General features: G+C 49.9%; 1 protein-coding gene across 2 annotated transcripts in view; it reads left to right on the top strand.

Annotated features, from left to right (window-relative positions):
- LSP1 (lymphocyte specific protein 1) overlaps positions 1 to 12,818 on the top strand; it is a 48,403-nt gene that overhangs the window by 18,405 nt on the left and 17,180 nt on the right. For both annotated transcript variants that reach the window (XM_068193942.1, XM_068193943.1), the window contains exons 2-4: positions 6,173 to 6,325; positions 8,506 to 8,595; positions 11,815 to 12,001. In XM_068193942.1, coding sequence (XP_068050043.1) covers positions 6,173 to 6,325; positions 8,506 to 8,595; positions 11,815 to 12,001 — 430 coding nt within the window. The remainder of the gene's footprint in view (positions 1 to 6,172; positions 6,326 to 8,505; positions 8,596 to 11,814; positions 12,002 to 12,818) is intronic.

The raw sequence follows: 12,818 nt of genomic DNA on the forward strand, positions 1-12,818 counted from the left end.
TCCCACTGGTTGCCTCATGCCTCTGTGAGTGGTTGTGCATCACCTATGGCGTCTGGAAGCATGGAGCATTCCATGCACCTTGTTGGAGCCACAGTCCTGTGAGTGGCAGCAGGGGACGGATGAAGCTCATGATGAAGGACCAGCCCTGTTTTCATCCCTTCTCCAGGGTCTCCTCCTGCCATTTGCCACCAGCTTTCTCAAGTGTGTCTTGTTTTGCTTGTGGAAGCAGTAAATTACCTTCCTAGGGCTTTCCCTGCCTGTCATGCCACAGTGACAGGTCAGTCTTCACAGGGGATTTAATGAAGGCTAAACTAGGCAGAGTTTTATACATGGTACATGTGATGCGTGGCTGTACATCTGCACATCCTTCTCAGGGCAAAAAAGGTATGTGCTTGTGTGGAGGAAATCCAAGATCTGTTTAAAAAAAGAAGAGTAGCTTTTATTTTTAAAAAGGAGATAGGTCTCTGTGAGGCTAAATGTGGTTTTCCTTCTATTCTGCTCGATGAAAGTTTAGGATGTATCATATTCTGTTCAGATGTCTTGGTGTGTCCTTATCACCCCGTACGTGCTGTGCCTTTCCTCAGCCCCAGTTCTAGCAGGAGGTGGAGATGGGATCTGTGGCCACTCCTGGGTGTGAAGCAGCTCTATCCTGCTGTTCACATCCTGAAGGTGACCCACGATTTATAGGAGAAACAGGGAGACTGCACAGCTATGTGTGGGGTGGGGAATCTTGGTATGAGAAAAAGGCTGAGGGTGAAGTACATAGATGCATTTTTTCCTCTCCCCCTGCCCCCCTTCTTGTTCAAACTCTGTAGCGTGGACTCTGAACGGAGCAATGCAGCTGAGGAATTACATGAATGTATGGGAGGGAGAGGCTTGTGGAGTATCTCTGGCTGCCTTTGACTGACACACTGCTGTTTCGGAGCTAGAATAACTCTCCCGAGGCAAGGCTGAAATAAACTTCAGGATGTGACATCATAATTCTTGATTTTATTTCTTTTCTCAGTCTCCCTGTATTGTACTGCTATCCTCACCCCATTCATTATGCAGTGGGATGATTGACCCAGCTGTAATCTTTGCTATCCAGCCACGTTACTCCTAAGGCATGGAAACCCATGACTCCTGTGGTGGCCTGACACCAGTGGTCCTGAATAACATGAGTGGAGGCATTATCTGTGTATTTCAGCATACTTGACTCAGTCACACAGAGCCATTATATGCCACTAATAAGTGATTAATTTGTTAGCAGAAGGTCAAGTGGGTGAGGGAGTTGTAGCCTTCGGAGGGTGTCCTCTTCCCTGTCGTGTGACAGGGTGAGCTGCACATCTCCTGCCAGCAGTCAGGGCCCTTTGTAAATGTGTGATAAATGCAATATGAAATAAAGCCTGGCAGCTCTGCTCAGCAGCAAATGAACTTGTTGATGGTCCTAGGCCATATTCTGCACTGGTGTTGTATCTGGCACTGTGACAGGGCAATGCAGGCTGCAGGGGATTGCATAGAAGGGGAAGGTCCCTTGCATTGGTTTCTGGCATCTCCCTTTCCCCAGACCTCAAAAGAGTGGAGATGGGATGGCTGCCCTTCCCAGTTCTTCTCTAATTCATGCAGCCCCTCGGCTCCCAGGGGATATTTCCAGCTGTGGTGGACACTGGGTTTTTCACAGGTGATGGGGTAATGTATCTTCTGGGGTTGCACCTGGCTCCTCCTAAATCCTGTTCCCAAAACCTCTTCCCTCTTGTGCCCTGGCTTTGTGGGGACAACCTACTCAACAGAGGTGGCAACCAAAGCCAACACACTCCTGGCCTGGTACCCTGGTGAGCTCAGGAGACAGCAATGTCCAGTGTGTTGGTAGAGGGTTCCTGAGTTTTTCTGGCGCAGGTCTGCAAAAGCTCAAAGCCTGTGGGAGGCATTTGATTTTCCTTTCTGGAATTAGCTTTAGTGCTGAAGGTTGGGTTTGGGCCAACAAAGCTTCCTTTGAGCCGTCAACCATGCAAAAGACTCCTTGAGTCTGCAGAGTTTCCCTTAAACACAGCTCATCTGCTGCCAGAAATTTCCCTTGCCTGAATATTAAAATCTCCTCAAGTGCCGGTGAGGAATTGCCCAAAGGAAACGTGACCTTCCCAGCCATGCTGGCTTGTCTGGAGCGGGCGTTTGTGGCCATGTGGAACAGGGCAGCCAGAATGTGGGTGCCTGTACTGCTGTGCTGCAGGAAGAGGTGTTCTGCAGTGCAAACAGAAATAAAGCCCCTCCCTTGGCTGGGGGTCCAGAGGGAGGTGAGGTCAAGAGCTGGATCTGAAACAGGCAGCTGGCCCTGGTCAGAGCAGAAATCTAAGCATCCTGAATGCTTGTAGGCAGTGTCTCTGTGGGCACAGCTGAACCAAAGCGCTTTCAGCTCATCCTTACCCCTGCAGGATGTCCTCAAGAAGGGAGAAGCCCATTCCACAAAGCGCGTTTGGCTCCACCAAGACATCCAGAAGCTGTTGGCAGAGATGTAGGGACCGTGTAAGAGAAATGACCCAGCCCTGTGATGAGCTCTTGCTGGAGCAAATCTTGCCACAGCTCTGGGCTACTTGGGCCACTGAGGTCTCTCTACCTTTTCTCCTCCCTTCTCCAGTCACAGTAAAGTCTGTTTAAGGGGATGAATTTCCTTTCACATTGCACGAGACTCCCTCTGTGGAGGGGTTTTGTAAAGGCAGGTGGCTGGATTCAGGAGTGTAGCATGCTGTAGCTTATCTTGCAGCTCCTCAAGCTTCAAGTCTTGCTTTCCATTTCCCCATCCTGTGATGGGTGAAATGAAGTTGAGAACTCTTGGTCCCACTGGCAGCTATGATTCTGCTTTTTCCCCAAACCTCCGCAGCCTGGGACGAATCTGGGGCAGTGCTGGCTGGAGGAGAAGATACGTGGGATCAGCCTGATCTAGAAGCACTGGGTAATTATTTCTAGAATTGGGAAAGACGGTTGTGAAATACCACTGTGGGCTGAGTACGTTGAGTTACTGAATGCGGTTGTGAGCAATTAGAGCAAACGGGAGACCATGGCCCCGTTTTAGTAAATGGAACCATTTGGAAATTAAATCTTTCCACCTTTTTGCTTCGAAAGGCAATTTAACAGCTGACCCCCTGCTCACACTTGTGCTTGTCCAAACTGAAATGGCACATTTTGTCTGGGGTCCAACAAACCCCTGTAGCTGACCCAAACACAAGGACTTTGGCAAGCCTTAGTTTCTCATTTGCTTGTGTTTTTTTGCTTAATTTTGTTTTGTTTGTTTTTCACTGAAGACAAATATTTGTGCTGCTGGGTCAGTCCAAAAGTAATCATCCTTTTTCCTCTGCTTGTCAGTGTGATTACTGAACCCCAATGCATCACTTATTAAACCTCACTCCCCTACCAGCCTATTTGAGCATGACAGAGAGCTCAGAATCTGAAAATAAATTCAGTTTAGGTGTTTTCTGGAGTGTGCTGGTATCTTTGAATCTGTGGGGGCTTTATCTGCAGCCCTTTTTGCTGAGCAGAGCCATGGTGTTCCCAGCATCGCAGCCCCCCAGGATGCGCAGAGTGTCTGAGACACATCCCAGCACAGCAGCGGGCAACCTGGAAGCTGGGATTGCTCTGTGGCAAAGCTGGATTGCTCTGTGCCAAGGGGAGCTGGGAAAGTTATTTCTCTGCTTTTGCAGAAAAATCCTTCTCCCCAGAACGGTCGCCCCCGGCTCTGTCCTCAGCCTGTTTGAAGGATGCAGGGACAGAATAGCGAGCCGGTGAGGTCATGGGGAGAGAGTTAGTCACATCCAACTGGGAAAGGGAGAGGGCTGCCAACCAATGTTGCTCGCACAGTGTGGAAAGCTCATGTTGTTCAGAAGGGACCCCCCCACTCCAGAGCACCCTGCCCAAGCTGGGAGTGTTGGTGGAGCACCGCCTCTGGAGCAGCTTCCCAAGGAACTGGAGGAAGGAGTGAAAGATTGTAATCAAAATCTAACTTTTTCTGACATAAACATGGACTTTGCTTCTCATAAGTGGGGCGATACAGGCGAGAGGGGGTTAAGAGCCTTTCCGAATTGGAGACTATCTGGAGCTGTCGCACAAGGGAGGGAGATCATGGCAGGGTTTAATGAATGACTTCATTTATATATTAAAAAAAAAACAAAAAAAAAAAAAAACAACAACATGGTGGCTTCCTGCCAGGTCCACAGACAAGGGTTTCTATGGGAACCTGAGGAAAAATAATAAATAGGAGTGTGGGATGAGTAGGGAAGGGAGGAGGGGAGTTCAGGCTCGGGCCTGGGTCTGCTTTGTTCCTCATGGAGACCCAGGTGGCAAGGGGCGATGAGGGGGTAAAAAGGGAAAGAGCTGAATTTGGTGCTTGCAGAAGGACCCCACCCAAAATAAGGCAGGCAGTAACTGCACAGCAGTGGAGCAGTCTCTTGGGCTAATCCTGGGGTCTGCTTTGTTCACTGCTCCTCTGTGGGCACAGCAGCCATGGGCAGCCTTTCTTCTCTGGGCTCACAACCTGGCTTTGCTGCCTTGGGGCAGGTGGGAGTTTGGGAGGGCAGTGATTTGGAGTCATCCCCAGCTTCGTGAGAGGGTGGTGGTTGGACCACTGTGCAAAGGGATGCTACTGGGGCTAAGCTCAATGCAGAGTAAAATAGGCTATGAGTGAGTCTTCCCTGGAAAGGGAAACAAGGTTCACAGTGTAATTAGAAAGGCTATGTTTTTCATCAATTAATCCCAATGGGCTTTTTTCCTCCCTCATTGCTGGGATAGGGAGGTATCTGCCCTGAACTTCAAAAGAAAACAGCTTTTTGGTGAGACCCATGGTGAAGTCAGGCCCTCTCACGTGCTTCATAGTCCAGACTGAGGGCAAAGCCGGGCAGGCTGGTAGAGTGGCACTCCTGGGGCCAGTTGAAACCTGCCCCTCATTCACTCAAACTGGGCTGAAACATGTCTCAACTAAGGCATTTGTTTGGGTTTTTTCCCCATTTTCCTTTCCACAGGCTCTTTGTTCCATTCTGAATAATTTTGCACTGTATCTCCCATTGAGCAGGTTCATCCTAAGAGGACTGTGGTCCTCAGGGTGTGCCTGAGGTGGGGAAGTACAGGTTGGTCTGGGTCCTGCTGCTGGTGGGAGATGGACTTCCCAGCTCCCATGTGTGTGCCTTCCTGAAAGACATTTCTATAAACAGGCTTGAAAATGCCAGGGGAAACAGCTTTTGTGTCTGCTTTGGACCTGGCTGAGCTAGGGGTGAGTGGGGTGAGGAGGCATCTACACCAGCATCAGCCCTGTGTACTACAATCAGACCTGCCCAGCTCCAGCTGCCATCATAGGCCCTTTGGGTGACTGGTGGCCACCCCATGGCATGTCCCTTTCTGCCTGAATCTCAGCTGGTGCTGCCAGTAGAGCAGGAGCTGATCCCACGTGGGGAGTGACTGGACTGGCGTTATCACCAGAGAAGGAATGTGGCATCCACCTTATCACTTCCTTGGGGATGCAAGAGGCTCTTCTGCTCACAGAGGCGTTATTGTCCAGCAGTTGAGATGTCTGGGAGAAGCCAGGGCAGGTTTTTCTTCTCTGCAGGGTTGACAGGAAGCCAGGCAGGGCAAAGCAGGGCAGGACATAGGTGCTGCCATCTGCCACTGTTTCCTTGGCTCCTGGTCAGGCAGGAGCAGCTCAACTGCCTAAGGAAACTCATCCCCAGGGTACAGATCTTGCCCTCCGTGGGCCAAAGCTTGAGATGAAGGTGTTGGATATCTTGCAGCACTGCAAGACCCTTTACAAACCCTTCAGACACCTTGCAGCATTGCAGGACCATTTACAAACCCTTCCAAAGAGGGGGTGCAAAGCTGTTTTTTCAGGGAATGGTGCTGTCCAGCGGGCGTCAGCCCACAGACAGGTGGGAAGAAGATATGTACCACATCTTCCTTCTAGAGACTTGCAGGCTCTCCTGCACCCCTCTCCCCATCCCTGTGTCCCACCCTGTCCTTGCCCATCAGTCAGTCCCACTGTGAAGCTGTGCTGATGGAGGTGAGGATGCCACTTGGAGGATCGCTGCTCATGGTGGGAGCACTCCTCTGCAGAAGGCTCCTGCTTGCTGGGGAGAGCCAGACACCTCAGAGGATTGTTACCAGGTTTCACAGGACTGCCTGATGGCATTAAAGATGGGTTTTCTCTCTGGCTTGGCAGGCTGACAGCGCAGTGGAGCGTGGAGGATGAGGAGGAGGCGGCGAGGGAGCGGCGGCGGCGGGAGCGGGAGAAGCAGCTGCGGTCCCAGGCAGAAGAGGGCCTGAATGGCACCGTCCCCTGCTCAGAGAGCGTGGCCCTGGCACAGGAAAACCAGTAAGAAACACCCGTGGACAAATCCTTCAGCAACACATGTTTTCCTTGCAGCAAACCCCTTCTGCAGCCCCCGAGTGTGTGTCCCCGTTGTTTGGGGTGTTTTGGGGAAGATGGGGCAGTTCTCTGAGAGGTTTGGGCTGGGGGATTTAGTGCACACTAGCAAACAGTGTGCTTTTTTCTTTGGGCAGGAAACCCCACAAGTCCTGCTTTGATAGTTTTCTTGGATGGAGGCTGGGGGTTTTACTGCCCTGAGAGTTGACACTGGGACAGCTTGGGGCAGGCTGGGCTCTGGTAGGGAGTTCCCATTGCCAGTGATTTCAGTGCTTGGTTAAATTTCAACTTGGGAGTCATCCTACACTAAAAGTAATGGAGTTTCCTGATACATGCAAAGACAGATGTGCCTGAGGAGGTGATGCACAATCTCAGGCAGATCACAGTGCAAGCAATCACCTATCCTGGCTGGGCTTCCCATTCCTTCCTTGGAGGATGCTGCCCTGGCACTGGGAAGCATGAAGCAGCACCTGAGCTGGTGCAGTTCACAGCTCCAAGGGTTAAAATAAACTTTGTGCTTTAATGGGGCAAGTCCTACATGGAAATAGCTCAGGAGGCATTTATGGAGCTGTTGAGCTCTCTACTGTCAGAGAGGAAACACCTGGAGAAAGGATAGGATGACATCCTCAGCATCCCACACCACATCCTACTGCAGCCTCCCCATGTCCATGGTTCAGCAGTCCAGATGCCGTGCAGCACTGGGGCTAGCAGAAAAACTAGTCTGCACTCTGAATTGCCAAATTCTTGTCTCAAAGTCCTCAGTCTTACCACTATTTATGTGTTCAATTTATTTCTAAATCTATTGAATGGAATACTACAATGGAAAAGTAGTGGCAGGATTTGGAGTTATAGTCACAGAGAAGCAACATCTTCATTTTAGGGAAAAAAGTAAAAGTTATTTATGAAAACCTTTTTTTTTCCATTAATTTTTTTTTTTTTTGCCAAGATACTTCCAAAATTATTCAGGATTTTTTTTTTAATGGCATTGCAAAACACCTTCACAATTTTTTGTGGAAATACACAGTGATATTCCGCAGACCGAGCTGCTTCAGTCTGCTCTAAAAGCAAACAGAAGGTCTGGAAAGTAATAATAGTCATTAGCTTTTCCAAACCCCCCCTTCATGTAGGGGCTAGGAAATAATTTGAAAAGGTCTTTAAAACAGCAGATGAGATCTCTGGTCTCTGCTTGGCCAGTTGGTGCCGTGAGCAGCCTCAGGCCCAGAGCAGCGTGCAGCAGCCCCAGTAACCCAGCTTGCAGGCTCCAGTCCTGTTGGCATGGGCACAGCCATGCTGCTGGCCCCACAGGACCATTGGCATAGCCCAAATTTAATTGAGTGCTTAAGAGGGCAATGACAAGTACAACTCCTAAAATGAAGGGTTTTGCTCCCTGCTCCATGATGGCAAAGCTTGCTGGGCCAGGCTCAACCACAAGGATGTTCCTTCTTCTCTGGCCATTCCCTGGTTTTGTTTACAGCTGCTGACAGCCACCTGGGCTCCTGGGCTTGCTCATGCAGCCAGGGTCAGCCCTGGCTATTAATCTTCTGAAAAGCTTCATTCTCTCTTGTGTAAATCCTGCCCCCTCCTTCCTGTGGCTCTTCCCACGCTGTGACTCGTCCTATCCATGTCACTCCCCTTAGTTCAAACCCACCCTTGCATTTCCTTGCTCCAAAGGGACAGAGTGAACCTCCTGTTCTCCCTTACCCCCACTAAAGAAAACCAGAAATAGTCATGAGGACAGAGGCTTTGCAAGGAAAGACAGGAGCGTTCTTGGGAGCCAGAGGGATGGACATCAGCTGAAGTGGTGATGATGGGGCTGTGCTGGCTTTGTGCTTCTCCTCGGATTGGGTTTGCAGAGGGACACAGGGAAGCAGCCAGTTTTCTGACAGCATTCAGCCAGTCTCCCTTGCTCCCTGGGAGCTTTTCTGTTAGCCTGAGCACACATTTGTGGCCAGGGCCACAGATACTGCAATGATTTTGCCATGGCTATCTTCAACAGTACAGCTCACCCAGAGAAGAATAAATGGAATAACTGAAAGGAGAAGGACTGTGTCAGTCTGTGGCTCTTTCAGGCCAGGTTTAGGCCTTTTTGCATACCCCTCATGGTAATTTTCCTTCTTGCTGTGTTTCAGCTATGACTTCAAGCCATCTGGGACTTCAGAGCTGGAGGAAGATGAGGGGTTCGGTGACTGGTCCCAGAAGCTCGAGCAGCGCAAGCAGAGGTGGGTAGGACACAGATGAACCAAGGGGACGGGTACCCATGTCCCCAGCAAAAGGACTGTCCCTGAGGAGTGGTGACCAAAGCCAGGTCAAGTCTAGCATGTGTAAGGAGGAGGCCAGAGTCTGGATCATCAGCAGGACAGAACAGGCCCACACCACTGGGGCAGATGCTCTCTGCCTGCCATTTGGGCTAGCAGGGAGGAATGGCCCAGGGACAGCCCCAAGCTTTGGGGATATTTGGATTGAGCTTTGTGCTCCAAGCCATGGCAGCCTGCCAGGACTCCTGGGTTTGGAGGAGTGACAACAGCAGATTTAAGCCACCTGAGCTGCTGCAGGGGCTGAAACAGTCTCTAACATAATCCAGGCCAGCCTAAAAAGCTGTTCTAAGTTATTGCTGCTTCCTGGCTCATGTCAGCATAGTGGGTGTTATGGCCCCAGCCCACCTTGTGCCTGACTCCTCTCTGAGGAGGGAAAAACAGGCAGCAAAGAGCCCTGAGAGCCCTCCCATCACTCCTCCCTTACAGAACTAAACCAAACTCCTGCCTTAACCACTTCCCTTGGATACTTATCTACCTGCACATGAACTCTGTGACTCAGCTCTCTTGGCAGCTTGATTTTGTAGGGAATTTTTGGCATAGCCTCTTCTTTACAATGAAGAATTCTTTGCACAGAGACGTGGTAGATGCCCCTTCTCTGGAAACATTCAAGGTCAGGTTGGATAGGGCTCTGAGAAACCTGATCTGATTGAAAAGGTTCCTGCTTATTTCAGAGGGATTGGACTAGATGACCTTTAAAGGTCCTTTCCAACCCAAACTATTCTGTGACTGAAAAAATGCTTAAGCTTAATATTTACTGCTGAATAAATAAAAATGAGCTCAAAGTTTTGATACTTTTCTCGAAACGTTGTGGCTAAACCATGTTGCAAGCTGTACCTTTGCAGCCCTGACCCCACAAACTCTTCTCAAGCACCTCCAAGGCCCAGGACAATATAATTATAACATCTGTGGGAGCAATCATCTGCTTCTTGGTTTGCTGCCTCTTTTTCCAGCCCCCCTTGCAAAGAACTTTTCTGGAAAGAAAGGCCACTGCTTTTCCCTCCTTGGCCTTCAAAAGAGAATTAGTTGGAATTAACATTATCCTCCCCAGGTATTTCTCGTTGGTTTTTATGTGATGCTGGTGTTTATCCTGTAGTGGGATGGGAGGGTGCTGAGCAGGGGAGGGTTCATGGCAGGTGAAGCCCATCAGTGAGAGGTGGTACTTTAAAAGCAGGAGCAGTAGGTGCTGGCTGTTTGGCTAAGGGCTGGCTGGGAGAGGTGGCTGAAGGAGCTCGGACTTTGTGGGCTTGCTGGGAGCAGGCTTTGTGCAAAGGCTGGGCTTGCCCTCACAGCCGGGGCTGTGCCCTGTAAGGTCCTTGCAGCATCTTTCTCCTTGGGGACCTGCTTCATCGAAGGACGAGCTTGGAGTGTGGTGTGAGCACGGGTACGTTCTGTGTTTGCCTGTGGTGCCCCGGGCTGGGACAAGCAGTGCTGTGGCCAGGCTTTCCCAAGTCCCTTTGCTCCTGTTTAACTGAAGATGAAGCAAATCCTGGGGTTTAAGTGGTGAAAGAGTGGATGGAGACAGCTGCTCTCTGTTGGATAGAACTAAACCAGGCCCTGCATTCCCTAAGGGCCTTGGTGCTAATGTATGTTTTCTTTTTGGTCCTGGTTCTCCTCTTTGAGGTAGGAAATCCATGCTATCAGCTGTGTGCAAGAAAGTGAAGCTGTGCCAGTCTAGCTGCCTCCCATACAGTATTGCTGTGGTGTGAAAGGCATCCTATGGGTGCACTCTGTTTGCTGGCCTTAATTTTTAATATGAGCTTGTACTTGAGCTGGAGCCCTTGCTGGCATCCTGGTGGAGAGCTGCTAGCTTCCTGGGCCTTCAGAGCCTGTTTGCTCTTGGTGAGAGGATGATGAGAAACAAGTCAAGCGAGCCCGTGTATGCATCATCTTTTTCCTCATGTAGTCAATGTGGAGGGCTGGATGGGGGCTGACCTGCGAGCTGCCTTCCCAGCAGCAGAGGGGTGGGTGGAAAGGTCTTGTTGGAACTTGTTTTTGTGTTTTGGTGCTGCCTTTTGAGGGAGGAGCAGTGAGTCAGCCTTGCCCTTTGGCAGCTGCCTGCTAGCCAGCTCTCTAGCCCTGCTCTCTCAAGCCAGGCGATTTTCTAAGAACTGGGTGGGAGGAGAAAGCTCTTTTGGCTGGGGAAAGTAAGATGGCAATAACAGCTTGGTGTGTGGCTGTGAGCCAGTGAGAGTTCTGGGGTTATATACTCCCAGTGTCCCTGTGCCCAAAGCCATGGGCTGCTCTGCTCTTGCAAAGCTGATTGCATAAACATACTCCTGGGTCTCCTCTTGCAGCCTTGGAGACCTGGAGCAATTCTCCTGGACCAAACCCATTGTGGTTTTTAAACCCCTAAGCCATGGGGTGACCCTATCTGCTTTGGCGCTCCTTTGTTTTGCTGGGATATGAGATGAGTGATGTGAGTGGAGGTGTAATTTTTTCCAGTGGGCAAAACTGAGGCTTGGGACCAAGTGTCAATACAGCATTGCTTGTGAAGCACCGTGCTTTGCCCATGGAATGATTCCAGGGGAGTGGCTCTGCAGCCTTTCCCTAGAGCTCAGCTTCAGCTTGAGAAGCATGCTCATGTGCTGTTGGTTGGGCCCTCCTGCAGCAAGAGGCTCTGTTAACGTGGAAGATGAGTTTAGGCAGGGAAGGGCTGTTTGGTGCCCCACATTGAATTAATGCTGGAGCCATGGGGGCAGCATCAGATTTGTTTGACTGCAGGGTGTGCTGGTGCACCTGGAATTTTAGCTGTAGCCAGGCAGGGAATTGAGCCAGTGCCACATCATGGTAGCAGTGTCCTCTCTGCCAGAGGTTTGAGTAGAGGGCTCTTCTCTGCTTTGCTATGAGTTTTGCCCATCATGATGCTGGTAATGTGCAGATCCCTTCAGCTCTGCCACAGCTCTTAGTTGAGCTGAGTCTTGGACACTTAAAGTGGGGGGAGTGAGATGTGACTGCTGTTACATCTGGGTGCCTGGAACTGGCTGTGAGCCCTGGTGTGGAATACCCAGCATGCTGTAGGCTTGGGGAAGTGATAAAATTGGATTTCTAGAGGTGTGAGGTGCCTCATGGTGTCTGTATGCTCATTAATGTGCTTTTATTCTTTGCTCTCTCCCCCATCTCTAGGTCTCCAAGGCAGTCCTACAAAGAAGAGGACAGTGGTGTGAGAGAAGCTGAAGTCAAACTGGAGCAGATCCAGCTGGATCAGGGAAGCCCAGAGGAGAATATGGTTATCAGAGAGGAAGAGAGGCTGTGCCAGGAGGAAGAAGTTGTTCAAGAGCAGCAGAAGGAAGAGGAACAAGCTGAGCAAGAGGTGGGGTCAGGAGGAGCTTTCTTTTCAGAGGACTGATGGGAGAGCTGATGCTGGGGGCTGCTCTCCTGTGTCCTGGCTCACCATTGCTGCTGGAAGCTGAGCCCATGCAGACATTAGATGTGCCTTCACAGCATAACCTGGGGCTGGTGCCACTTTTGCCTGTGTGCTGTGCCTTCTTGTGGTCACTGCAGGCAACCTCTGCCCTTTTGTGAGGGGAGTGTGTTTGCTCTCAGAATTTATGGGGCTTTGCCATGTCCCTGTCATACTAAGGAGGAAAGTGTTATTTCTCCTGTGGCTTTGTGGGCAGTGAGTAGCTTTACAGAACTCAAATCTAAATTATACTGCTTGTTTTTCTCTCCCCAGCCTTTATCACACCTTTAGAGTACTTTATCTTGATAGATCTCTTAGCCTTGCATTGCTCCCAGCTGAGGTGGTGGTTTTTTTTTGGTGTGGTTTTTTTTTTTTTGGTTCTGATAATTCCTGGTTAAGGGGAGGGGAAGAGAGAGACAAAGCTGGAATTCAAGCAGTGTGCAAGTCAGGGGGCTGAGCTTCAAATATAATTTGTCATAAATTGATTTTGACTGTCTAGGGCTAGTAAGATTTTTGCATTTGAACTGTGTGTTACCCTTTCAAACCCTTTATTCTAAAGGTAACTTCTCTCTCTCCTTTTGGCCTCTAAATGAGAAATTAATGTTTTTCTATCTCAGTTGTGGTAAGAGATCTTTATAACTGATGCAAGGACCCCTTTTCATACCATTTGGGAGTCTTGAACCTGCAAAATTTCTGATTTCTGCCCTCCCTTCCAAATGACATATGA

The sequence above is a fragment of the Anomalospiza imberbis genome, chromosome 6, assembly GCF_031753505.1.
Source record: "Anomalospiza imberbis isolate Cuckoo-Finch-1a 21T00152 chromosome 6, ASM3175350v1, whole genome shotgun sequence".
Classification (NCBI taxonomy): Eukaryota; Metazoa; Chordata; class Aves; order Passeriformes; family Viduidae; genus Anomalospiza; species Anomalospiza imberbis.